At 42.5% G+C, this 27,891-nt stretch overlaps 1 protein-coding gene and 1 pseudogene across 2 annotated transcripts in view; one reads left to right on the forward strand and one right to left on the reverse strand.

Annotated features, from left to right (window-relative positions):
• ADSS2 (adenylosuccinate synthase 2) overlaps positions 1 to 10,104 on the reverse strand; it is a 32,610-nt gene extending 22,506 nt beyond the window's left edge. For both annotated transcript variants that reach the window (XR_015143519.1, XM_086344921.1), the window contains exon 1: positions 9,807 to 10,104. Coding sequence is in view for 1 of the 2 variants with exons in the window: in XM_086344921.1 (XP_086201047.1) it covers positions 9,807 to 9,989 (183 nt within the window). In the remaining variant the exon portion in view is untranslated. The remainder of the gene's footprint in view (positions 1 to 9,806) is intronic.
• LOC147356773 (tubulin alpha-8 chain pseudogene) lies at positions 10,074 to 26,540 on the forward strand (annotated as a pseudogene).
• Positions 26,541 to 27,891: the final 1,351 nt, after the last annotated feature.

Consider the following 27,891-nt stretch of genomic DNA (forward strand, 5'->3'; position numbering starts at 1 on the left):
AATCTCAGATGCCTTCACTTTTGAACATTTTTAATTTTGAAATATACCATCTAAAACCCCATTAAACAAACGAGTGGGGCTCAAAAGTGGCTGCATATTCTGTGGCAAGTCTCTTTGAGGAAAAACATAAGTTTATAATGCCTTATATATTTTTCTTACATTAAATAACAAGAACAAATGTAAAATTCAGCGGGGATAAAAGATGACGAATATAAACTCTTTAAATACAAGGGTTCAATACTTCTTTGCTTCCCCCACAGTGACCAATAAAGTTCTAGACACTGTTAGTACTTATTTGATATGCACTAATTAATGAGATGGTTGATATAGTTGATATGGACTAATTAATGGGATGGTTAGATAGCATCACCGATTCAATGGACATGAACTTGAGCAAACCCCGGGAGACAGTGGAGGACAGGGAAGCCTGGTGTGCTTAGGGTCAAAAACAATTGGAAAAGAGTTAGTAACTGAACAACAACAACGATAATTTTAGAAAAGTAAAACTCTACAATTCTTTGAAAATAAAGCCATTCTACCACCTCTTCAAAACAAAAGGAAATTAACAATATTAAAGTGAAGAATACGTAAAAGGAAAATATCCAGTCATCCAATCAGCACTCACCACAATCACAAAAACATCCTCTAATTTGGTGTTTATTTTACTGATTTTCTTTGACCATTATTCTTACATTAAGATTCAAGGTAAATATTAAACAAGCTTCTTAATAACCAAAAAAAAAAAAAAAAACACTGTACCTCACTGAAATAAATTAGAATATTATCATGGAGGTGGGGGAGAGCAGAACTAAAATTCTATGTTCTCCAAGATGAAGAGCAAAGTTTCTTGTATATACTTTTAGGGTTTAAAAACCAATACAGCTAAGTCTCATTATTTTAATTATAGTTAAAATAAAAACCTATTTAACACCAAACATTTTCCCTCCAGAAAAGCACCAAAGGTCTACAATATAGTAGAAAACAACTTACAAAGGAGAATAACCCTGAATTGTTTCCTCATTTCTTATCTTCCCATATGAAATGAACTGAAGGTTAGTTATACCTTCAGTACAGTGAGTCCCTCTGCCTCCCCTCCCCCTTACCATTTACTTCCTAAATCATAACATGTAATCATCCCCTCTGGCAACAGTAATTGATCCAGAGGAGGAAACCTGATCCAGGCCTGAGCCAATCAAGCTTCTCTCGGGAATTTGATTGTGAGAGATGCCTATCACTAAGAGAGCATCCTAAAAACGGCCAGTTCTGCCTGCTGAGATCCAAGGAGCTGCCTAAGGCCAGGCCACTCCAAGGTTTAGCCATCTAGGTCTTCCTTCAAGCCTAGCCCCATTTGGCTTAAGACAGTCTCTTTTCCATTGTTTATAAAGAATCCAAAGTATTTACAAAACAAAGTCACTGCAAGACGGTATGTATACAGCCCATTCTCTAAATTCACGTCCTGCACTGGTAATAACTGAATATAAGATAATTAACTTATGTACACCTGAAACTAATACAGTAAATCAACTACAGTTCAATTAAAAACTAATTTCTAAAAAAGTTAATTTCTAAATTTTAATATCTATGCCATCAAGAATAAACCTCTAAAACATGGTACTGGAGGACACAGGGATAATATATTATTTAGTTGTTTTGTAACTGTTCTCTTAAATATCATAAAAGTCATTATAAACTTATGATTTTCCTCAAAGAGACTTGCCACACAATATGAAGCCACTTTGGGGCTCCACTGGTTGGTTTCTTGGGGTTTTAAATTGTATATTTCAAAATAAAAATATTTAGCTCTTTTATACTGTTTTCATGTACACTTTTTCCCCCAATTTGATTTTAAACTTAATAAAGTCAGATGACAAGTGTTTTAAATTTTCTTTCCATAGTTCGTCAGAACCAGAGGCTATCAAGCCCAACTCTATAATATAAGTTTGGATCAGGAAATGTTGTTATATGTAAGTTTCTAAGAAGGTCCAAGAGAGGAAAGAAAAAAAGAAAGGAAAGGAAAAGAAAAAAAAATTTTTTTAGATTGGAATGAAATGACACTAGTCTGCAAAAGTGACTCCTGAGTCTTGACTTAGTTTGCTGTTAGGTCTTCCTCTTTTCCAAAATCACTCAAACTAAGTGAGTTTCTGAGAGGAGATGGAAACAGTCAATGTTACAAACCTGAAAGAATGGTATCTCTTTTCCATCTAATAGCAAGAGTGTTAAGGGCTAACAATTTCATGCACATAGCCCAAAGGCATTACTCAGGCCACTTAGTTTGGCCTCCAAAATAGTCTGTGTCTTCTCTTTGTCCTTGTTCCTCTGAATACATGAATACTATACTGTAATCATAGAGATCAAAATGAACGTCAATCAAAAAAAGTCAGAATAAACACTATGAATTACAGCATAGAGTAGCAATGCTTCAGATCCATGCCTTTGAACTATTCTAGCAACCAAAAAAGGGTTCCCACTTCATATCTAGTCTTAAAGTTCCTTAGAAACCTAACAATCTTGTTTGGAGTTGGTGCTGATTACCTGTGCTGATTTTCTTGGTAAAGACCGTTCCAGCCCGTGTCCCATTGTTGATTTCACTATTTGCCAAAACTAAAACACAGCAATCCACAGCAATAAAGGAATTATAAACAAGGATGACTGTTCTTTTATAAAAACACTCAAATAACTGCAATTAGCTTGTGATTCCAAAGTAGAGCAGGTTTAAGTTACCGGCAGTAAGCTGATCAAATTAAACTATTCAACAGTAACCAGACACGCTAGATAGGAAAACATATACAGGGTATCTGAATTTCTTTTTAGCAAAGACATCCAAGTGCACTGCTCAGTTACCTCTTAAAGGCTTAAGACATCTGCTTTACCTTACAGTATTACATTTACCTTCCACTTTCATACACAGATAAGTGTCACAAGGATGACAAAAATCTCAGGTACCTCGTATTTTGTACCTTAAATTACATTATAAAACAACTCACAAGGAAAATGGAAAGTGGAATAGACTTGGAGGATCTCAGGTTCCTGATTAAGAAGCTCCGATTCTAGGTGCATGTGTGTGCTCTAATATACACACTTAACAAGGGTCAGAGATGACCACAGTCATAGATAGGAGGATCAGACATGCAACCAAAAAAATGCATAAACCAATGTTATGCAGCTCTTTATAAATTCCAGATAAAAACTCCCCTAATCATTAAAACATTTATGGAGATATTTTCTTAAAACACACTGACATTGAACTGCAGATTTCAAGTCAAAAAAATTTTCTCTCATGAATAAAACCCTTCCTTTAAAAGGGTTTTCAAAACATAATACAGACAAAAGTCCCATTTTAAAAAATGTCATGGGACTTCCTATTTTGTAAAGAGGAATTTTATTACATTGAATTAAATATAATAAAAGTTGGTTCAATGTAAAGAACCATCCATCTTGGAGCCAGAGTAGCCATGGGAACTGTCCTCTATTAACTGTCCCATTTTTTTTTTTTTTAAATTGAGCATACAACAAACTGAGGAGAAGGCAATGGCACCCCACTCCAGTACTCTTGCCTGGAAAATCCCATGGATGGAGAAGCCTGGTAGGTTGCAGTCCATGGGGTCACTGAGGGTCGGACACGACTGAGTGACCTCACTTTCATGCATTGGAGAAGGAAATGGCAACCCACTCCAGTGTTCTTGCCTGGAGAACCCCAGGGACAGGGGACCTGGTGGGCTGCCGTCTCTGGGGTCGCACAGAGTCGGACACGACTGAAGTGACTTAGCATACAACAAACTGTGGAAAATTCTTGGAGACGGGACTACCAGACCACCTTACCTGCCACCTGAGAATCCTGTGTGCAAGTCAAGAAGCAACAGTTAGAACTGGACATGGAACAATGGACTGGTTCAAAATTGGGAAAGGAGTACATCAAGGCTGTATACTATCACCCTGTTTATTTAACTTCTATGAAGAGTACATCATGCGAAATGCTGGGCTGGATGAATCACAAGCTGAAATCTTCAACCCTGAATATTCATTGGAAGGACTGATGCTGAAGCTAATGCTCCAATACTTTGGCCACCTGAGGCTAAGAGCTGACTCCCTGGAAAAGACCCTGATGCTGGGAAAGATTGAGGGCGCGAGGAGTAGGGGGTGACAGAGGATGAGATGGTTGGATGGCATCATCGACTCAATGGACATGAGTTTGAGCAAACTCCTGTAGATAGTGAAGGACAGGGAAGCCTGGCGTGCTGCTGTTCATGGCATCACAAAGAGTTGGACACAACTTAGCAACTGAACAACAACACAGAGTTGATTTACAATGTTGTGTTAGTTTCAGGTAGACAGTGAAGTGATTCGTTATACACACATATATACCTTTTTTTTTCAGATTCCTTTCCCTTATAGGTTATTACAAAACATTGTGTTCCCTGTGCTATACACACTTTACTGTTCTTTTCAAATGCTTTCCCCAGACAATACTGAATACCTCAACATCCCTTTTTCTACTGATAAAAAGTACTCTAACATCACCAATCTTCACTTACTGTTTGCTATGTAGCTAATCCACATTAAACTTTGGTGTCAACACTGACTTAGTCCCCAAAACATACATAGATTTGTATCCATTACTGTTAAGTAAGCTATTAAGTATATTATCAATTTACAAGTTCACTCTAGATTTGTTCTAGGCAACAATTCTTCCTAAAGATACTTAAAACAACCAAACTAATCCACCCTTTCTCACCAAAATTAAAGAAACAGAATAATATTGGTCAGATTACTGAAGATAATTTCATATAATTAAAAAAATTTATGCCTCAAAAATAAAGATAATGCTATATTATCTATACTAATACAGTAAGCTTAAATAGTGAACAACTTTGAGATCTACTGCCCTCAGCAAAGAAAAACTGTTTAATAGAAACACATGGCAGTCAACTGAAATTTGTTGAGGAAATGCACAAAAATTATACAATTATCAGTTATCTATTTTCTCATAGATACAGGAGATAAAACTTTAAAGGAGTAAAGCCTTTGAACATAATAGTACAACATAAAAAAATACTAGCTAAAAATACTATGTAACAATTGTTAATCCAAGGAACGCTGGGGATTCCACATTAAGCTCACATCAATAGTCAATTAAATTGCCCAGGAATATATTAAAAATAATAAGGCTTTCCCAGTGGCTCAGCGGCAAAGAATTCGCCTGCAATGCAGGAGACACAGGAGATGTGGGTTCAATCCCTGAGTGGGGAAGATCCTCTGGAGGAGGGCATGGCAACCCACTCCAGTATCCTTGCCTGAAGAATCCCATGAACAGAGGAGCCTTGTGGGCTACTGCTCATAGGGTCACAGTCAGACACAACTGAAGTGACTGAGCATGAGTATTAAAATAATACAGGAAAGAGCTAAACTACGGAATTCAAAGAAATTTCTAAGGGTGATTCAGGTCACACAATATATATTTGTTAAGTATTTACTTCCTCTCTGCCTCACAGGGCTTCCCTAGTGGCTCCGATGGTAAAGAATCTGCCTGCAATGCAGGAGACCTGGGTTCGATCCCTGGGTTGGAAAGGATCTCCTGAAGGAGGGCATGGCAACTCACTCCAGTATTCTTGCCTGGAGAATCCCATGGAGAGAGGAGCCTATCGGGCTACAGTCCATGGGGTCGCAAAGAATCGATACAACTGAGCAACTAAGCACACACTGCCTCATGTAGTACTGGGTGCTATGGAAGAAAACAAAAAGGGAATGAGTCCTCTTTCTGAGAAACCTACATTCTAATAGTACTAAATCACTTCAGTTGTGTCCGACTCTGCACTGGCAGGTGGGTTCTTAGCACTAGCGCCACCTGGAAAGCATTCTATTAGGGAAAGCACAATAATTCAAGAAAGTAAAATTTAACCAAGTACACCACACAGTGGTAATCACTTATGTACGATCTTGGAAAATACTATATATAGAAAACAATCCTGATATGAGACGAAGAAACAGCAATTGTTATAAAACTGGAAGAATGGCTTACCTTAAATGCTAATTCTCCACCAGCTTCAAAATTATGGAAGGTGGTTTAGAAGATAATTTTAGCTGTATAAGGTCAAGGCATTAAAAGAACACTGAAGTTATTTTCTTTTAAATTATCTCTCAACCTTTCTGAGTATTTCAAGGAGAAAGTCTCAGTTGCTGCTGATATGTCTTTTGCATTTCTTTATCACTTGCTAATTGCTGGTTTCAGACCCTTCAGCAGATACCCACATCTAGCTACAAAAATTTTTTTCATTGTGCTTAGTTTTATGGCCAACTTTACATACAGCATGTGACAGGACATACTTTCCCTTTATAATTAATTTTACTTAGTATTTCCTCTTTACATTAACATTAAAACCCTGGGGAAAATCACAAAGAAAGGAAATACTGTTCTAGCTACCCCGATCACAGGCAACTAACCTCATGCCTGTCACAGCCAAGACTGCCAAGCTTTACTTTCACCAGAACAATAAACAAGCCCATGCTTAAGGCCTGATATAAAGTACAATAGTCAAAATCTCTGTGGTTTCTATTCGACGAAATGAAGAAAATAGAGACTAATTTACTTTGAGGGAATTGGGGTAGGGGGACAGTAATGACCTTCTAATAAAACTATTTTTGTGTTGCCAGGAAGGGGCCTTCCTATTCCCATATTTTAACCTTTTGAAAAACCCACACTAACACGCTTCTCCATCCCCATCCTGGCAATACTTTTCTAAGTAACAGTTGTCCACTAGACTATAAACACCTTGTGAGCACAAGCCCTGCCTTTGTCAGCTAAAACTCTGGGGCTAAGTGGTCCCCTATAGATATTTATTACGCGATTGTTGGATGAATGAACTATGCCAGAAATTGGTCCTATACTTAATTCTTCTCTTTTTCCTGCAAGACCTATTGAATTAAGTCATCCTTCCATGCAAGTCCTACACACTTATTTAAGGATCTAAAGTATAAGTATCTAACAAGTTATAACTTCCTATAAATCCCAAATCTAAAATGATGATGAAAATGCCACAAGCTTTGCACCTATTCTTTCCAAAAAGATCTTTTATATTTAAAATAAATAGTTACATGCAATGTCAGCTTTTCTTTTAAAAAACTGTATTTTATTGGGAGAAATTCCTTATTTTATGATTCCATTAGAGATACATTATGTGTATACCACTTCTGGAGAAACACTACAAAATCTGAGCTTATGGCATGAATATGACAAAATATACTGATTAAACTCTAAAAAGTGCATATTATTTTCAATAATACACAAAACTTAAATCATCAAACAGAGCAATTCAAGTCCAAATGTCCTTCCAAAAGTTGACTTTTCCCAGCTCTCTATACTTCTTAAGAATTTCAACAGTCCATAACTATCAATTTTATGACTCAGGAGAACTTCACTAAGAGATGTCAGCTTACTGGGACTGACCAAATAATATAGTTACCAAAGTGAATCACAACAGATATTCTTAAATCTATTCATTATCTATCTACCAGCATTAACAAGACATTAAGAATCCTCTACAAGACACTAAGAATCCTTTGGGTTCTTAAAACACTAGAAGAATATAAATTTTTAAAATTATATAAGAAAGGTAGCAAGTCAAAATTTTACAGGTGAGTCAAATCTGTCTAACAAGTTTGCTCACACATGTCTCCTCTATCTTCAGCCAACACTAAAGCCAAACTTGGCTCCTTATCACTCACTTCTCTCCAGACTTTCCAAGGGCATCAGATCAGATCAGCCCACGACCTCCTTCAAAACTACTTTTTGCAGTAACATGGTAATACCCTCTCCAACCATCAAGTGAGTTCTACTTCTTTTCAAAGTGATTATTAAAATTGAGGATCTTTTAGAATGAAGGCAAAATGGTTACATCCCCCAAAACTTCTTACAACCTATATTGTTATTTATGTTACCTATTTCTGTATAAACGAATTTGCCTGCAATACAGGAGACCCAGGTTCGATTCTTGGGTTGGGAAGATCCCCTGGAGAAGGAAATGGCAACGCACTGGAGTATTCTCGCCTGGAGAATCCCATGGACAGAGGAGCCCACTGGGCTCCTCTGTCCATGGGTTTGCAACAGTTGGACAGGACTTAGCAGCTAAACCACAACCATTTCTGTATAAGGAAGATATCAGAAATGACAGTGAAGTAGATAAAGGGGTCTCCAACCTCTCCTCCCCGCCAGAGTTAGGTATTCCCATACTTTGCCACAGCACAGCAATATAGGATCTTAAGAGAAAAGGAAGGTGATGGTCAGTTTTCTGGAGCAGCTCCTACAGCAGTATGAGGCAACACCTTTAGGGGTGTCATGAGTAACCTCCTATGTGTCTAGCCAGAGAGGTGGGAGAAGAGAAGACTGGAAGAGAAGTGGTGGTGGTGGTAATAAGAAGCAGCAGCTTAACCCAGAAACGGGCAGGATGGATTTCCTCATGCAAAAAACAAAATTTTCTCATTTAACTTTTGATGTACTTATGATTACTTTTTTCTGCCTGCCAAAATGGTATTCAATTTTAGGTTCAGTCCGACTCTTTGCGACCCCATGAATCGCAGCACGCCAGGCCTCCCTGTCCATCACCAACTCCCGGAGTTCACCCAGACTCAGGTCCATCGAGTCAGTGATGCCATCCAGCCATCTCATCCTCTGCAGTCCCCTTCTCCTGCCCCCAATCCCTCCCAGCATCAGAGTCTTTTCCAATGAGTCAACTCTTCGCATGAGGTGGCCAAAGTACTGGAGTTGGTAGAACACTTCTCATCAAGCAGGCCTACGAACTTGTTAGAATGCACACAGCATTATTATATTATGCCATGTACACAGTTCATGAAGAAGAAACATTCTTGCAACCTAAACAGCAGTTAACTTCAGACATTACCATTCGTTCAGAAAGGGCTTATTGCTCAACTATTTCGAATTTTGAAATTCGTAACAGTTAACTATGAGCCTTTAGAAAGGCCCAGCCTCTTGGCTGCTTCAAAGCAAACGACAAATAGGAAGAACGCTTACAATGAAAACCACGAGTCTTCCGGGAGGAAGTATATTACCATTCCATTTCCCGAAAGTTCACTCTAGGTGTGAGCGTTAACAATGTAAATATTTCTAAATACTAGATCTGACACTTGTATTCTTTTACTTGCCTCACTCGTAAAAGAGCTGGGATGCCTACCTTTAGGACCAACAAGTAAAATTAACGTTCCTTAGTATAACCGTGTACCGAGTAAAAAAAGGGGCCATTACACGGTTATAAACCGCCCTAAAGCCCAGAAGTGTGTTCTCATGTCAACAAAGTGGACCCGAAGAGGCAAAGCTCGGCAAGCTCGGGCCTGCAGGTGGGGGAGTGGCGAGTTTGGATTTCTGGGCGTTTCGGCCCGGTTGGTATCCCCTGGGCGGATGGGTGATGACGGGGACGATTTTGCGGCCCTTTAGGGTCTCTGCCCGGAGCCGGCAGCAGGCCTCGGGCGGTAGCTCCTCAAACTCGAACGGTCTCCCATCTCCACCCCGGCCCCAGTCCTGGGTTTGAGCACTGGTCCTCGGACCGAACACTGCAACTCCCCAGGCATCGCGCATCTCAAAGGCTCCCAGAGTCAAGCCGCATTTTCCTCCTGAGCCATCACGAGCCCGCAGCCCGAGACCCAGGTCAGGGGTCTCCGACCTCCCGCCATTTCTCCACGTCGCCGCAGCTCGTAGTAAGAGGAAAGAACCTCAAGGTGACACCTTATTTCGGACGGTGGATGCGAGTTCTGGGCCCGAGCTCAGGGGCCGGCTTCCCGTCAGAGCCCTGCCGCCTCACCTGGCAGCGGCACACGATGTCGGCGTCCTGCGCTAGCAGATCTACCACCTTCCCCTTGCCTTCGTCGCCCCACTGCGCGCCGAGCACCACCGTTACCCGGTTCCCTCCAGGCCGCGTCCTGGGGCGGCCGCAGTCGCCGTTGGGCAAGGAGGATGCCGCCGGGTTGGTCTCGGCAAACGCCATGGCTCCGGAGACACGAGGAGAGCCCAAATGGGAAGCGGGTAGCTTGAAGTGCGCGAACTGAGCTGCCCTGCGGTCGCCAGCCACATGCGGAGGAAGAAGGAGCCAGAGCCAGCCCGGCCCCGCCCCACCTGCCGGGTCGCCACCCTCCCACCAGGCCCGCCCCGCGCTCCCGCCGCCCTCTCAGAGGGACACCAGGACCTCCCCGCGCACGCCGGCCTTGGCAGCACCGCCCCAGGGAAAAGCCACGCCCCTTCCGCGGCCGGGCGCGCCCCTCCAGTGCGAACTCAGAACGGAAAGGATGGGGGCGGGGCTTCGAGCGCGCTTCAACCTCAACGCCCCGCCCACCAGCCCTTTCTCGGGCTTTTCAAACTGGAGAGGCGGGGAGGTACGTGCCAGTGCGTCAGACTACAACTCCCGGCAGCGCTCTGGTCAAAGTGGTGTATTCCGGTGATTTGCTGTCTGCCATCTGCACGTTTCAGTTTGTGAAAAATGTTTGTTTTTAAGTTGTTTCTTAATATGCTTTTATTAGGGAATGAGATAGTGTATACAAAATACGAAGGGTGGAATTTCAAAATACAAATGGGATGAAATTGGAACATACTATAGATTTAAAATTGGAAAGTAAAGGTCTGAAAGTAAGAACAGAGATGCGAACGGGCATCAGAAAAGGGCAAACTCGAACGTAAAGCAGTAATGTAGAGGTCATTAGGCCTGAAAATCTACAGAATACGTAGAGTCCTATACCTTATTAGAATTAAATGCCGATGTCATTATAATGTATGCCAGAATACAGTAACAACCATATGAGGTAGGTAATACTATCTTATCCGTATTTTACAGGATTTAAAAGCTAGTTAACTACCTCTAGTGAGGAGTGAATTGGTACCTAGGTGGTCAGTCCAGAGCCCAGGTGCTTTCTGTAGTGTTTAATGTTTCAGTTGCCATTAGATTCCCAAGTATACTATAAAAATAAAGCTCATTTTAAACGGAATCAGGAAGCCCCAAAGGGGAAAGCTCTCATGCGGGTACCACTCCGAGCAGATTGCCTAACAAGGAAGAAGAAAAATAAGAATATTACTTTTCTTCCAGGATAAAGGAAGACATTTTTCATATAGGAATTTTATCTCCTGCTTTTAAAAAATGGAAGGCAGTTTCCTCCTTTGTCCCAGCAACAATGTTCTAACCTTTGAAATCTTTTTGTCACTTTAGTTAAATGAATAGTTAAATATTATTTTATAATGATCTGTGACCCAATTTAGTCACGTCCAAAATTTTTGGTATTTTTGAAAAACTTCCTCCAAATCAAGCTATAATTGAAGTCTTTTTGACCTTAAACTAACTTTGGGATTTTTTTGGAGGGCCTCTGGAGCATCTCAGAGGATCTGTTCTCTCTGTTTATAAAAAGGGAGATATTAAACTAATTGGACTTATTTGGGAAATTACATGGGAAGCATTGTCAAGTAAATAATACTAAGCCTTCTTTATATTGCATCTGTATAGGTATGTGTTATAAATGCTTCATAAATATAACATTCCTTGAACTCTGATATTTCTGATGTATTATTACCATTCATAAGAGCTTCCCAGGTGGTTCTAGTGGTAAAGAACTTGCCTGCCAGTACAGGAGACATGTTCTACCCCTCGATTGGGAATAGTCCCTGGAGGAAGACACAGTAACTCACTTCAGTATCCTTGCCTGGAGAATCACACGTACAGAGGAGCCTGGTGGGCTACAGTCCATAGGATCGCAAAGTGTCAGACACAACTTAGCACACACACACATGCACCATTCATAATTCTAGTTATTATCTTATAATGTGTGTCATCAGATCAGATCAGTCACTCAGTCGTGTCCGACTCTTTGTGACCCCATGAATCGCAGCACACCAGGCCTCCCTGTCCCTCACCAACTCCCGGAGTTCACTCAGACTCACGTCCATCAAGTCAGTGATGCCATCCAGCCATCTCATCCTCTGTCATCCCCTTCTCCTCCTGCCCCCAATCCCTCCCAGCATCAGAGTCTTTTCCAGTGAGTCAACTCTTCGCATGAGGTGGCCAAAGTACTGGAGTTTCAGACTTAGCATCATTCCTTCCAAAGAAATCCCAGGGCTGATCTCCTTCAGAATGGACTGGTTGGATCTCCTTGCAGTCCAAGGGACTCTCAAGAGGCTTCTCCAACACCACAGTTCAAAAGCATCAATTCTTCGGCGCTCAGCCTTCTTCACAGTCCAACTCTCACATCCATACATGACCACAGGAAAAACCATAGCCTTGACTAGACAACGTTTGTTGGCAAAGTAATGTCTCTGCTTTTGAATATGCTATCTAGGTTGTTCACAACTTTCCTTCCAAGGAGTAAGCGTCTTTTAATTTCATGGCTGCAGTCACAATCTGCAGTGATTTTGGAGCCCAGAAAAATAAAGTCTGACACTGTTTCCACTGTTTCCCCATCTATTTCCCATGAAGTGATGGGACCAGATGCCATGATCTTCGTTTTCTGAATGTTGAGCTTTAAGCCAACTTTTTCACTCTCCACTTTCACTTTCATCAAGAGGCTTTTTAGTTCCTCTTCACTTTCTGCCATAAGGGTGGTGTCATCTGCATATCTGAGGTTATTGATATTTCTCCCGGCAATCTTGATTCCAGCTTGTGTTTCTTCCAGTCCAGCGTTTCTCATGATGTACTCTGCATATAAGTTAAATAAACAGGGTGACAAAATACAGCCTTGACGAACTCCTTTTCCTATTTGGAACCAGTCTGTTGTTCCATGTGCAGTTCTAACTGTTGCTTCCTGACCTGCATACAAATTTCTCAAGAGGCAGATCAGGTGGTCTGGTATTCCCATCTCTTGAGGAATTTTCCACAGTTTATTGTGATCCACACAGTCAAAGGCTTTGGCATAGTCAATAAAGCAGAAATAGATGTTTTTCTGGAACTCTCTTGCTTTTTCTATGATCCAGCGGATGTTGGCAATTTGATCTCTGGTTCCTCTGTCTTTTCTAAAACCAGCTTGAACATCAGGAAGTTCACAGTTCACATATTGCTGAAGCCTGGCTTGGAGAATTTTGAGCATTCCTTTACTAGCGTGTGAGATGAGTGCAATTGTGCAGTAGTTTGAGCATTCTTTGGCATTGCCTTTCTTTGGGATTGGAATGAAAACTGACCTTTTCCAGTCCTGTGGCCACTGCTGAGTTTTCCAAATTTGCTGGCATATTGAGTGCAGCACTTTCACAGCATCATCTTTCAGGATTTGGAATAGCTCAACTGGAATTCCATCACCTCCACTAGCTTTGTTCGTAGTGATGCTTTCTAAGGCCCACTTGACTTCACATTCCAGGATGTCTGGCTCTAGGTCAGTGATCACACCATCGTGATTATCTGGGTTCCATCACCTCCATTAGCTTTGTTTGTAGTGATGCTTTCTAAGGCCCACTTGACTTCACATTCCAGGATGTCTGGCTCTAGGTCAGTGATCACACCATCGTGATTATCTGGGTCGTGAAGATCTTTTTTGTACAGTTCTTCTGTGTATTCGTGCCATCTCTTCTTAATATCTTCTGCTTCTGTTAGGTCCATACCATTTCTGTCCTTTATTGAGCTCATCTTTGCATGAAATGTTCCTTTGGTATCTCTGATTTTCTTGAAAAGATCCCTAGTCTTTCCCATTCTGTTGTTTTCCTCTATTTCTTTGCATTGATTGCTGAAGAAGGCTTTCTTATCTCTTCTTGCTATTCTTTGGAACTCTGCATTCAGATGTTTATATCTTTCCTTTTCTCCTTTGCTTTTCGCTTCTCTTCTTTTCACAGCTATTTGTAAGGCCTCCCCAGACAGCCATTTTGCTTTTTTGCATTTCTTTTCCACGGGAATGGTCTTGATCCCTGTCTCCTGTACAGTGTCACGAACCTCATTCCATAGTTCATCAGGCACTCTATCTATCAGATCTAGGCCCTTAAATCTATTTCTTACTTCCACTGTATAATCATAAGGGATTTGATTTAGGTCATACCTGAATGGTCTAGTGGTTTTCCCTACTTTCTTCAATTTAAGTCTGAATTTGGCAATAAGGAGTTCATGGTCTGAGCCACAGTCAGCTCCTGGTCTTGTTTTTGCTGACTGTATAGAGCTTCTCCATCTTTGGCTGCAAAGAATATAATCAATCTGATTTTGGTGTTGACCATCTGGTGATGTCCATATGTAGAGTCTTCTCTTGTGTTGTTGCAAGAAGGTGTTTGTTATGACCAGTGCATTTTCTTGGCAAAACTCTATCAGTCTTTGCCCTGCTTCATTCCGTATTCCAAGGCCAAATTTGCCTGTTACTCCAGGTGTTTCTTGACTTCCTACTTTTGCATTCCAGTCCCCTATAATGAAAAGGACATGTTTTTTGGGTGTTAGTTCTAAAAGGTCATGTATTTACCAAATTCCCTTGTCCATTCTACTATAATGAGCTCTTATTGGATCTCTAATAACAGACATTTAAGTCTTTTGTCACCGTAGAGAGTTACGGTTTTACTCTGATGCTTTGCAAAAATATTCCTATAAAAATGCTTCATCTTTAAGGAGAATCATGGAAAAGACCCCCCCTCCCCAAATAATTAGAATGCAGATTTCTGATAACTTTAAGATCATAACACTGAACTAGGTAAAAACGTATAAAGCTTTAATGGAAAATTGATTGATTCATAAAGCCGCTAACCCAAGATCAACAAGAATTACAGGAGACTGAATGAACAAATAAGAATGACTATAAGTCATATGATTTTTTATGCTAGTTCCCTAATGTTCTACTTTTCCTGAATGAAGTCTTTTAGAGGATGATTATAATCTTTATGACTTCTTATGCTAGTCTCCTAATTTTTACTTTTCCACATTTAAGGAAAATTTTCTCTTAAGCATCTGTCACTTACAGTAGTTGTAAACAAAGATGAAATATTCATCATTTCCTACCTGATCCCTTCAGAATTTGGGAACTCTTAAATATTCTTTTCCTGACAGTACAGTTAGTTATTTGCATGAATTCATTGAGGACCTGTTCTTATAACAGTATACAACAGGAAATATTAACTACATTGCCAAGGCTTTGGCTGGAATGTCATATTTAAGAGAGAGATACATAGACTCAGATATGACCAATTTTAAGGAATTGCTTGGAAAAACTAAGCCTAGCACCTTCCTTGTAATGTTCCAGCACAGTAATCTTAAAAAAGAAGTTATATGGTCAATCACTATTCTTGCTACATTTATATAAATAATCAGGCTAAATATAATACAAACAAATTAGTTTTACTATGATTTTTTTGATAAAAGGGAGAAAATTATGGCGAGAGAAGTTATGTTTGCACCTTTGTAGATATCAGATTCTTGTCCTGTTAATTTTCTTTAAAGTTTTGTTATATACCTATAAGCTGGACTAGATCCTAAGTCTTCTTTTTTCCTCAAATATCTGATTACAAATCTCCAAATTAACATTTCCAACTTTTCCCAACCCTTCTGGTTTGGAATCAATAAGAATAAAATTTGTGAATTTCCTTGGACACAAAGGTCCTTCTCACTACCCAGATGCGCCAAAACACCAGAAACTTGAACCTTGTGTAAACATCTAACAAGGAAATGGCAACCTACTCCAGTATTTCTGCCTGGGAAATCCCATGGACAGAGGAGCCTGGCAGCCTACAGTCCTTGGGGTTGCAAGAGTCCAACAAGACTTAGCAACTAAACAACAATAAACCATCTCACAGCTAAAGAAGACTCCACCTGGCATCCCATCCTATAACAAGCTCTGAAGACCACTGAATCAAACTGACCAGAAACTGCAGTAGATAACAGCTGAAGGACACATCTTTTTTCCCAAGATGACTGGACCAGACTTGTGTAACTTTTTCCTCTATTATTATTGCCTTATCCTCTCCCTCTTCTTGGAAAGACAGTGCTTTTGTCCACATTTTCAATCTGCTACAAAAGGGGGAAACTTACCTAATTGTTGGGTTTGCCCCTAGAGACATCAATCTATTCACAACAGTGGTGACCCTTTCGTCCATCCTGTAACACATTTTTTCACCTGTCCCAAGCACTATTGCTAATTTCACTCATCAATCACTTGACATCAGCTGCAGAGTAAAACATTTGAAGCTTCCCATTCATTCACCTCTTAAAAGAAGCCTATTTGACTCTGAGTCTGCCTCCATACGGAGAGACTTTCTCCTCAAGGTCAGAATAAGTTCCAATGAAAGCATGATTCAAACTCCCTAACACTAGGAGAGCTAGTCAATTCCACAGCCAGAGCATAGCAGCCCAGCAATGATCACCTGACTCATTAGCTAAAGTAGTTTTGGAAAATTGCATATCCCCTCATTACCTACTTGCTGAAGAAGAAGGCATTTTTTTTTTTCGGTAGCAAATACTACCTGTTACACATAGTTAAATGCCTCTGTAGAGATTAAAAACTCAATCATAAAGATCAGGAAACTAGCCCATTGGTTACAATAAATTTCACCTGATGATCCCTAGGTTTTTTTTGTTTTTGTTTGTTTTAAACCTATGTAGTGTTACCTTTAAATTTGGGCTCCTGGTTTAGAAGCATAATACAAACTGAACTTATATTTCTCTTAACTCTGCTTTGCATAATCATTTTTGTGCTCGTTAAACCTTTGTAAGAATAACATATACCCAGTGTAACTGAGCAGGATCCTATGAGGCCTTCTGGGGTAGATCTCACCCTTGCATGTCCTCCACTTGCCTTCCCTAAGTTCCAAAGAATAAATTTAATTACAGAAGTGAGAAAATGCACAAAAAAAGAAAAACAATCAAGTAAGACAAAATAAACAGTTTAGCCATAAAGTCAAGAATCTTTAGCTCCGCCTCAAGTGCTATAACTAATATTCTGAGCTATATCCCTTTGAGTTTTTCTGCAGCTAATGAAATCCCCTGCAAATGGATGAAGTTAGCTATATTTTGCTCATAAGCACATAGAAACCAAGCCAGTTGGGAACCAAAAGATTAATGATGTTGACTCCCAATTAGCTTACCACCAACCAATCAGAAGAATTTCCATGAGCTGAGCATGCACCCCACAGCTCCCCTCCCTCAGCTTATCTTTAAAGACCTTTCCCTGAAAGCCATCAGGAAGTTCGGGTCTTTTAAGCACCAGCTGCCTGGACTCCTTGTTTGGTGCCCTGCAATAAGCACTACAGTTTCCTCCACCACAATCGGGTGTCAGTAGATTAGCTTTACTGTGCATGGGTGAGTAGACCCAAGTTTGCTAGGGTGGTAATAGCCTACCAGTTCAAGATGATCCCTAGTGTTTATGGCCTTGATAAGATATAGACTTTAGATAGGAAATGCCTGATACCTATCCCTCCTACTTTTCTTTGTTCCTCAAATGTGGCCTCAATGATTTCCAATCTGTATTTTCCCTAGACATGGGGCACAGCCACCAATAAAGCTCCTCCCTGGCACCGAGGACCAAAACCTCTAGATCTGGAAAACCTGACTCTTGGTCAAGCATGCTCTCAAAGGAAGATGGTGACTAAAGGGGGAAATATGAAAAGAAAGGAACAGTCATCTTCAGTGGAATCAGAAAGCCCTAAAGAGGGAGTGCTCACCCACCTGCCACTTGTTGCAATCTGCATAACCAGCCGCAAGAAGGAAGAAAAGAATGTTAATTTTTTTCTGGTATAAGGGAGGACATTGTTTTTTTTTTTTTTTTAAACTTTACAATATTTTATTGGTTTTGCCAAACATCAAAATGAGTCCGCCACAGGTATACATGTGTTCCCCATCCTGAACCCTCCTCCCTCCTCCCTCCCCATACCATCCCTCTGGGTCGTCCCAGTGCACCAGCCCCAAGCATCCAGTATCGTGCATCGAACCTGAACTGGCGACTCGTTCCATATATGATATTATACATATTTCAGTGCCATTCTCCCAAATCATCCCACCCTCTCCCTCTCCCACAGAGTCCAAAAGACTGTTCTATACATCAGTGTTTCTTTTGCTGTCTCGTATACAGGGTTATTGTTACCATCTTTCTAAATTCCATATATATGCATATTGGTGTATATATACTGTATTGGTGTTTTTCTTTCTGGCTTACTTCATTCTGTATAATAGGCTCCAGTTTCATCCACCTCATTAGAATTGATTCAAATGTATTCTTTTTAATGGCTGAGTAATACTCCATTGTGTGTATGTACCACAGCTTTCTTATCCATTCATCTGCTGATGGACATCTAGGTTGCTTCCATGTCCTGGCTATTATAAACAGTGCTGCGATGAACATTGGGGTACACGTGTCTCTTTCAATTCTGGTTTCCTCAGTGTGTATGCCCAGCAGTGGGATTGCTGCGTCATAAGGCAGTTCTATTTCCAGTTTTTTAAGGAATCTCCACACTGTTCTCCATAGTGGCTGTACTAGTTTGCATTCCCACCAACAGTGTAAGAGGGTTCCCTTTTCTCCACACCCTCTCCAGCATTTATTGCTTGTAGACTTTTGGATCGCAGCCATTCTGACTGGCAGGACATTGTTCACAGAGCAATTTTATCTCCTGCTTTAAAAAAAAATGATTTGTTTGTTTTGGGGGTGTGTCAGGTCTTAATTGCAGCACGCAAGATCTTCATTGTGTCAAGTGGATTTTTTGTTGTGGTGTGTGTGCTCTTTAGTTGTGGTGATCAAGCTTAGTTGCTCCAAGGCATGTGGGATCTTAGTTCCCCTACCAGGGATCGAAACCACATCCCCTGCATTGCAAGGCAGTTCTTAATCCCTATCTCCTGCTCTTAAAAAAGGAAAGAAAATCCCTCCCTCACCAAGAAAAAATGCATTAACTCCCACTTGCATCCAGTGAGAAACTGCCACAGCAAATTATGGTGAATCATGGGTAACTCTAGAGAACAAAGAGGGGTTTGCTTTTGTTAGGTTTTAGAAGGAAATTTGGAGAAGGCAATGGCACCCCACTCCAGCACTCTTGCCTGGAAAATCCCATGAATGGAGGAGCCTAGTAGGCTACAGTCCATGGGGTCGAGAAGAGTCGGACACGACTGAGTGACTTCCCTTTCACTTTTCACTTTCCTGCTTTGGAGAAGGAAATGGCAACCCACTCCAGTGTTCTTGCCTGGAGAATCCCAGGGACAGTGGAGCCTGGTGGGCTGCCGTCTATGGGGTCACACAGAGTCAGACACGACTGAAGCGACTTAGCAGCAGCAGCAGAAGGAAATTGCTAGACTTGTTTTGAACAAACATTCATTGGAGAAGAGCCAGTTTAGAGCTGGCAACCTCATAAAACCCAAGGGTTGAGACCAAAGAATAGTTTTCAGAGTTCCAAACTTAACCTTTGCACCCTGGACTTAAAGCTCTTTTGCCACCTGAGCATTAAGTTTTAAAATATTTCAGGATACAGTTAGTCCCTTACATATGAACCTTCAGGTTGTGAACTTTCCAAGTTATGAACATGCATTCCCATGTCTGATCACATAAGTTAGTTCATGTGTCTGGCATACATTGTCATGTACATGCAAATCCTCTGCGAGTGGTTGTGCTTTTGTGTCCTTTACAGTACTGTATAGAGTACAGTAGACAGTATCTTTATTTCAAGTCCAGGATGTCCGGAAGCAAGAGTGAAAGCAGCGGTGATGTAGCTAGAACTGCTAGTAAAGAGCTGTTGCATTCCCAGGTGGCGCTAGTGGTAAAGAACCTGCCTGCTAGTGCAGGAGACATAAGAGATGTCTGGGTCATCTTCCTGTCTTCCTGGGTCAGGAAGATCTCCTGGAGGGGGGCATGGCAACCCACTTCAGTTGCCACTCTTGCCTGTAGAATCCCCACGGACAAAGGAGCCTGGTGGGCTACAGTCCACGGGGTCACAAAGAGTCAGACACTACTGAAGCGATTTAACATGCACTGTACTTCTCAAGGTACCTTCAGATCAGATCAGTCGCTCAGTCGTGTCCGACTCTTTGCGACCCCATGAATTGCAGCACGCCAGGCTTCCCTGTCCATCACCAGCTCCCGGAGTTCACTCAGACTCACGTCCATCGAGTCAGTGATGCCATCCAGCCATCTCATCCTCTGTCGTCCCCTTCTCCTCCTGCCCCCAATCCCTCCCAGCATCAGAGTCTTTTCCAATGAATCAACTCTTCACATGAGGTGGCCAAAGTATTGGAGTTTCAGCTTTAGCATCATTCCTTCCAACGAAATCCCAGGGCTGATCTCCTTCAGAATGGACTGGTTGGATCTCCTTGCAGTCCAAGGGACTCTCAAGAGTCTTCTCCAATACCACAGTTCAAAAGCATCAATTCTCCGGCACTCAGCCTTCTTCACAGTCCAACTCTCACATCCATACATGACCACAGGAAAAACCATAGCCTTGACTAGACGAACCTTTGTTGGCAAAGTAATGTCTCTGCTTTTGAATATGCTATCTAGGTTGGTCATAACTTTCCTTCCAAGGAGTAAGCGTCTTTTAATTTCATGGCTGCAGTCACCATCTGCAGTGATTTTGGAGCCCCCCAAAATAAAGTCTGATACTGTTTCCACTGTTTCCCCATCTAGTTCCCTTGAAGTGATGGGACCAGATGCCATGATCTTCGTTTTCTGAACGTTGAGCTTTAGCCAACTTTTTCACTCTCCACTGTCACTTTCATCAAGAGACTTTTGAGTTCCTCTTCACTTTCTGCCAAAAGGGTGGTGTCATCTGCATATCTGAGGTTACTGATATTTCTCCCGGCAATCTTGATTCCAGCTTGTGTTTCTTCCAGTCCAGCGTTTCTCATGATGTACTCTGCATATAAGTTAAATAAACAGGGTGACAAAATACAGCCTTGACGAACTCCTTTTCCTATTTGGAACCAGTCTGTTGTTCCATGTCCAGTTCTAACTGTTGCTTCCTGACCTGCATACAAATTTCTCAAGAGGCAGATCAGGTGGTCTGGTATTCCCATCTCTTGAGGAATTTTCCACAGTTTATTGTGATCCACACAGTCAAAGGCTTTGGCATAGTCAATAAAGCAGAAATAGATGTTTTTCTGGAACTCTCTTGCTTTTTCTATGATCCAGCGGATGTTGGCAATTTGATCTCTGGTTCCTCTGCCTTTTCTAAAACCAGCTTGAACATCAGGAAGTTCACGGTTCACATATTGCTGAAGCCTGGCTTGGAGAATTTTGAGCATTCCTTTACTAGCGTGTGAGATGAGTGCAATTGTGCGGTAGTTTGAGCATTCTTTGGCATTGCCTTTCTTTGGGATTGGAATGAAAACTGACCTTTTCCAGTCCTGTGGCCACTGCTGAGTTTTCCAAATTTGCTGGCATATTGAGTGCAGCACTTTCACAGCATCATCTTTCAGGATTTGGAATAGCTCAACTGGAATTCCATCACCTCCACTAGCTTTGTTTGTAGTGATGCTTTCTAAGGCCCACTTGACTTCACATTCCAGGATGCCTGGCTCTAGGTCAGTGATCACACCATTGTGATTATCTGGGTCGTGAAGATCTTTTTTGTACAGTTCTTCTGTGTATTCTTGCCACCTCTTCTTAATATCTTCTGCTTCTGTTAGGTCCATACCATTTCTGTCCTTTATTGAGCTCATCTTTGCATGAAATGTTCCTTTGGTATCTCTGATTTTCTTGAAGAGATCTCTAGTCTTTCCCATTCTGTTGTTTTCCTCTATTTCTTTGCATTGATCATTGAAGAAGGCTTTCTTATCTCTTCTTGCTATTCTTTGGAACTCTGCATTCAGATATTTATATCTTTCCTTTTCTCCTTTGCTTTTCGCTTCCCTTCTTTTCACAGCTATTTGTAAGGCCTCCCCAGACAGCCATTTTGCTTTTTTGCATTTCTTTTCCATGGGGATGGTCTTGGTCCCTGTCTCCTGTACAATGTCACGAACCTCATTCAGTAGTTCATCAGGCGCTCTATCTATCAGATCTAGGCCCTTAAATCTATTTCTCACTTCCACTGTATAATCATAAAGGATTTGATTTAGGTAATACTTTACTTTAATATTAAAAATTCTTTCTTTATTTTTAATGTTTGTTTATTTTTTTATGTATTCTTTTGTGTGAAAAGTATTATAAACCTATTACATCACAGCCTGTCCTTTGGCATAGGGGGATAAGCCCCTACTCTGGACACTGGTCCTGGCCCACTGACCACAGATTTGTTAATTCAGATAACTGCTCCAAGGGTCACAAAAGAAGCAGAAAACTCACCCTGCCTGTCTACTTTCCTGACTGAGGTAGCTCCTATGATGGACAGACTCCCCAGACTTCTGTTCCTCCACCTCAATCCACCCTAGACTTTTCTAGATGCAGAGGGGAGTCTTCTAGAATATTGGCAACAGTTTCACAGTTCAGTTTAGTTAGGAACAGTCCTCCAAGACAGCCCCAGAGCCTCCACAGGGGTTCAGGCCAGAGGTGGGGATCCTGAGATTCTGGGAGGCACTGGGGCCTGTGTCCATGCACAGCCCTTGGTGCAGATGAGCTTGTAAAGTGTTCTAACTCCAGAATCTCTGCCTCCATGAACCCACAGACCTGAGCTCCATCTTCTGCCTCCTCAGGGTGTGGAGGACGCGGAGTCCCGGGCCTGGAGACTCATTCTCCTAGGGCTCCAGGGCTCCAGGGTGCCCTAACTTTGCATGTGGGGCTCTGCACCTTCCCAAATCACCCTAGCCAGCAAGACAGGGCACTAGGCAGTGGGGTTTGGCTGCTTGGTATTGACTTTCTCTAGAAGATCTAGGCTTTAGCCACCTTTGTTCTCAAGCCCTGAGTAAATGAAGAGAAAATGAGGGCCTTGTGAAGTGTAAGAAGGCCTGAAAGGGCAGCCAGTAAATGGAACTGGGTAATGCACTATTAGGCTTCAGCCTCAGGGGAGCAAAGACAAAGGGGTGCTCCCAGGAAAGGCTTTTGAAACCCCCCTACCTTCTCAGATCATATGACTGCTCTGCTTCCCCCAATAGCATGAGTGTGACTCTATCCCTGTGGGCCAGGCTGGGGTGCAGATGGGCAGTGCCTGCTGGGAACTTGACTGCCAGGAGCACAGATGGCACTGTGCCCAGCAACTAGGGAGCTAGTAGTAGTGACTCTTTCGACACCATCAGTGAGACAGGGCTCACAAGCACTGGGGAGTTCCCCACTCCCAGCCCATATTTTTCACGATTCCCAAAATCTGCTGGGGGCGCTGCTTAGGGGAAAAAAACTCCTGTACTGCAGGCAGTCACCCACCAAGAACGGCAATAAGGTCTGTTGCTTTCGTCTAGACTCTGTCTTCCAGGAGGGGTCCTGGGGGCTTCCTGTGCTGAGGGGGAGATTAGTCAAAGAGCTCTGCCTGGGAAACTCCTAAATATTTGAGTCAGGGGTCAGACTTAGAAAGAGGATTGCAGAAAAGAGTGAATATTAAAGCAGAAACTTTAAACTGCCCTTTCCCTACCCTCAGGCTCTCAGAGATAACAGTTAAGTTTAACTGAAAAGAAAAAGTCGCTCAGTTGTGTCCAACTCTTTGCAACCCCATGATCTATTCAGTCCAAGGAATTCTCGAGGCCAGAATACTGGAGTGGGTAGCCTTTCCCTTCTCCAGGGCATCTTCCCAACCCAGGCATCGAACCGAGTTCTACTCACATTGCAGGCAGATTCTTTACCAGCTGAGCCACAAGGGAAGCCCAAGAATACTGGAGTGGGTAGCCTATCCCTTTGCCAGTGGATCTTCCTGACCCAGGAATCGAACCAGGGTCTCCTGCATTGCAGGCGAATTCTTTACCAACTGAGATATCAGAAAAGCTCTAAGTTTAACTGAAATGGATTGTTTAGTAGGATGTGGACCTGTGTGAACTTGGCTGTTGTTGGCTCCCAGGGATTCTCTGCATCTGGATTTCCTATTTCTTGTTCTTGAAAACATCGCCCCTCCCCTGGCTTCCTAAAGACATGTTGCAGATATTAAACTGTGGATGGGGTTTTCTGCATTAGTCTGTGTTCTTATCTGAATCAAAAGTCAAACGAGATTCCTCTAAACACACCTCTGATTCCTCACTAAGCAGAATGAAGTGGCCATGATGGGACAGGACTGGAAAAGGGACCCCCTAACTTTCCCCCTCACAGTTCAGGTGTGTGCATGCTAAATCGCTTTAGTCATATCCGACTCTGGGAGACACTATGGACTGCAGCCCACCAGACTCCTCTGTCCATGGGATTCTCCAGGCAAGGATACTGGAGTGGTAGCCATGCCTTCCTCCAGGAGATCTTTCCCACCCAGGGATTGAACTCATGTCTTATGTCTCCTGAATTGGCAGGTAGGCTCTTTACCACTAGGGCCGTCTGGGACTCCTCACAGCTCACGTTAAGACTGGGCTTTGGAAGCGGTTCTCGGGAGTGCCATATGCCTCTCACGCCCTGCTCTCCAGCTCTACCGGGCGGAACTCAGCAGAAAGGGACCTAGGGCCCGTGTCCCCATAGGAGAGGAGCCCTTTCCTCCCAACGAGGCGGGGTGAAACCTGGCAGGTATCGGAGGCTCTTCCTGAGCAGCTCATATCTGACAAGAAAGATGCTGTCAGCCGTGCTGCCAGAGGCCACTGCACTGTGTGGAAGGAGATCCCAATCCCACGCTGGACTGGACCCAAGAGCTGGTGAGCAGACCATGTGCCCTTGGCACCTGCAGATCAATGCATTCTTGAAGTATATACTCTTGGAGTATATCCTGGAGAATTCCATGGACAGAGGAGCTTGGCTGGCTACAGTTCATGGGGTCGCAAAGAGTCGGACACGACTGCGTGACAGACACACATGTAACCTCTTCTCTGGCCTGGAGTATGGACTTGTGTGGAAGAAAGGGGAGCCACAGGCCTGAGGCTGGTGCTGGTTTCTCTGGCCTGTCTGTCCACTGGGCTTCCTCTGGGGGGCGCTGCATGTCCTGAGTGTGGATCTAGGGTTAGAAGCCTGAGAAACCTGCTCTGCCTTGAGTCTGTGGGCTCGGGCTTCCACCTTGCTGGTTCCTTGCTTTGCCAAGCCTGACGGTCTGATCCAAACCTGTTTTGATCTTTTATTCATCTCTAGCCCCAGCAGATGGAAGGAAGCTGCCTCAGCAGTTCGGCTTGTTTTTCTTAGACTCCTAAGCAGGGCTTTCCAGCTGGGAGAGGCTCCTGTTCCAGCTTACTCTAACCCTTGCCTGAGGCCAAGAATGCCAGGACTGAGCCCAGCTAGGAGCCAGTACATTGTCACTGGCCTTCTAGACTAGAGGGACTGTCCAGATATGCTTTCTGCTGCTCAGAGACAGAGGATTTGCTGGAGATCTGAAGAATGGGATTCTGTGTGAAAGTAAAACGAAGTACTCACTAAGCTTGGAGCCTTCTTAAAAGGAGAATTTTTTTAGTTATCAATTTACATAAAGCCTAATTCTTTTATCTTTAGCTTTTAAATAATTTATTATATTTTTGTTGTTGTTGTTCAGTTACTTGGTCGTGTCCAACTCTTTGTGACCCCATGGACTGCAGCACCACCAACCTCAGTCCCATTCTCCTGCCACTAGGTGGCAAAGCTACAAAGCTACACAGGACAAATCCTGTGTCCACCTGACCCTCATCTCCCCTCTCCATACCCCCACCACTTCATACACACAGTACTGCCCTTCTAGGTCATCTGTCTCCCCAGAACTCCAAGCCCCTTCTAAGTATTCTCTTCTCACATCTCTAGAGGTGAGCAACAGAGCATGAGAGAACTTTCCGGAGTGATGGAAATTTTTATATTTTGATTGGTTTGATGGTTCTATAGGTATATACATTTGTCAAATCATTCATTGTATACACAATAGTATGTATACACTTAAGTATAGATTATGCTTGAAAGTTTTGTGTTTAAGTACAGAACTGAATACAGTTGTAGTTAGGTCACAACAGTTTTGTAGACAGGAAATCCTTCTGTCAAGAGAAGAGGGCTGGGGAGAGATGATAATGCCATCTGCATCCTTAATAGTGTTATTTCCTGATCTTCTATAGCTTTGAGGGGGATACTGGCTCTGTATCTTGCTGATGGATTGGCCTTCTGTTGCTATGATAAGAAATCCATGTTGGAGTTTGCTATCTACACAGCCTCTCAAGTGTCCAAAGCAGTTGGTAACTCCATCCTTACCACCATTCCACCCTGAAGCACTTGGACTGTGTCTTCATGTAGACAATGAAGCCATCTATGGTATCTGTCACTGTAACTGGAACATCAAGTACCCGATCTACACCCGCCTCAACTGGCTCATTAGCCAGATTGTCCTTCGATTGCCTCCCTGCGTTTGGTTAGTGCCCTCAATGTGAACCTCACAGAGTCCAAGACCAATCTGGCGCCTACCCCCACATCCACTTTCCCTTGGTGACTCACTCACATGTTGTCTCAGCTGAGAAAGACCATCATGAGCAGCTCTTGGTGTCAGGGGTTACCAATGTCTGCTCCAAAGCCTCCAATCAGATGGGTCAAGTGTGACCCTCACCATGGCAAATAATGGCCTGTTCTACCATGGAGATGTGGTACCCAAGCATGTGAATGCCGCCATTGCCACTCTGAAGACCAGATGCATCATCTGGTTTGTGGGCTGATGTCCCATGAGTTTCCAGGCAAGTTGGGGGGAAAGGGAGGGATTAGTATGCTTTCTGTGTACCCACTGAGAGGTGAGATTCCTGTAGAACTTCAGGCACTAGGGATGGGAGAATCAGGCAAATAACAGCCTTAGAGGCTGTCTTTAACTTAATAGATCTCAACTTGTCTAGAACATCTGAAATAATTTTTGAAGTGCCAAAAAGCCTTTTAGACAAGAAGATCGATAAATTCTACTCTTAAAGGGGTTTCTAATAAGAAAGGAACTATTCTTCCAGGGTCTAACCATATATAGTTTTAGAGATCAGTGCATTAGTCAGTCAAACTGCATAGCAGTAGCTAAGGGCTAAACTGGATGGCCCTTTCCAGCTCACCTCAGATTCAAGGAGACTTCTCTGTAATCTGTTTGAAAAGCCCTCAGCCAGGTAGGAGGGCATACTTGTGCTCTTGAAGAAGAGGGAATTTCATGGGACCAGGCTCTGCCTCTGGCAAGCCTGAGCGAACCCAGCCCATCCCTCACCAGAGGAGTAAGGCTCATTCTCTTGACCTGGTTTTACCCACTTTGATTTTCAGATATTCAACTCTAGCATATGTAACTCAGAAATGTGTGTCTGCTTTTTTTAGGCTCCAGTGAGCCTTGGGGCTGCCTGGAAATGTTACTCATGGCCTTGCTTTGAGTTCAGGGAACTAGTTATTAGCATTAATCTAGGAGCTGATCCCCAACATCTTGATTGACCCCAAGGAGGGGTTTGCTGAGAGAATGTTGTTCTAGAGCCCATTAGTGTGGTGCCTGGGCCCATGGCTTTGACCCCTACCATGGAGCTGCATGCATTTAATAGAGGCTATGGGCCTATGCGACTGTCAGTCTCCTGGTGATGGGTCTATTTCTCTGGTTTCCCATTTTCCTCTATCACTGCAGTTCCGAGTGTAGAGGTCTGACAGTCTCCTACTTGGTTTTCCCCCACTGTTACTCAGTCTTACAGTCCCAAGAATACAAGGCCCTCAACCTACCTTATTGGGTTGTCTTAATTCCTTCAAAACTCTAACATTGGTATATGTCTTTCTTATTGCACCTCCTTCCTTCCATTTCAAGCAGCACAGGTCTCCCTAGTAATAACTGTTGACTTTAAAGCTGTTCCTGGCAGACTCTTAACCTCCTGGCTCCTCTAGGACTCAAAGGGTTTGGGTTAGAGATGGAGTTAAGGAAGGGAAGGAGATTACAAAAATCTGCCTGGTGCCTCATGGATCTTGACCTGTATGTATTTGGCAAGTATGTCTAGCCTGCTCTTCTGTTCTTTTCTTTTTCTTTTTTTTAACTTAAAAAAAAATTATTTTCTTTCTTTTTTTTTAGTT

Source organism: Bos grunniens, chromosome 16 (genome assembly GCF_055505025.1).
Source record: "Bos grunniens cultivar Pamir isolate PY7600 chromosome 16, Bosgru_T2T1.0, whole genome shotgun sequence".
Classification (NCBI taxonomy): Eukaryota; Metazoa; Chordata; class Mammalia; order Artiodactyla; family Bovidae; genus Bos; species Bos grunniens.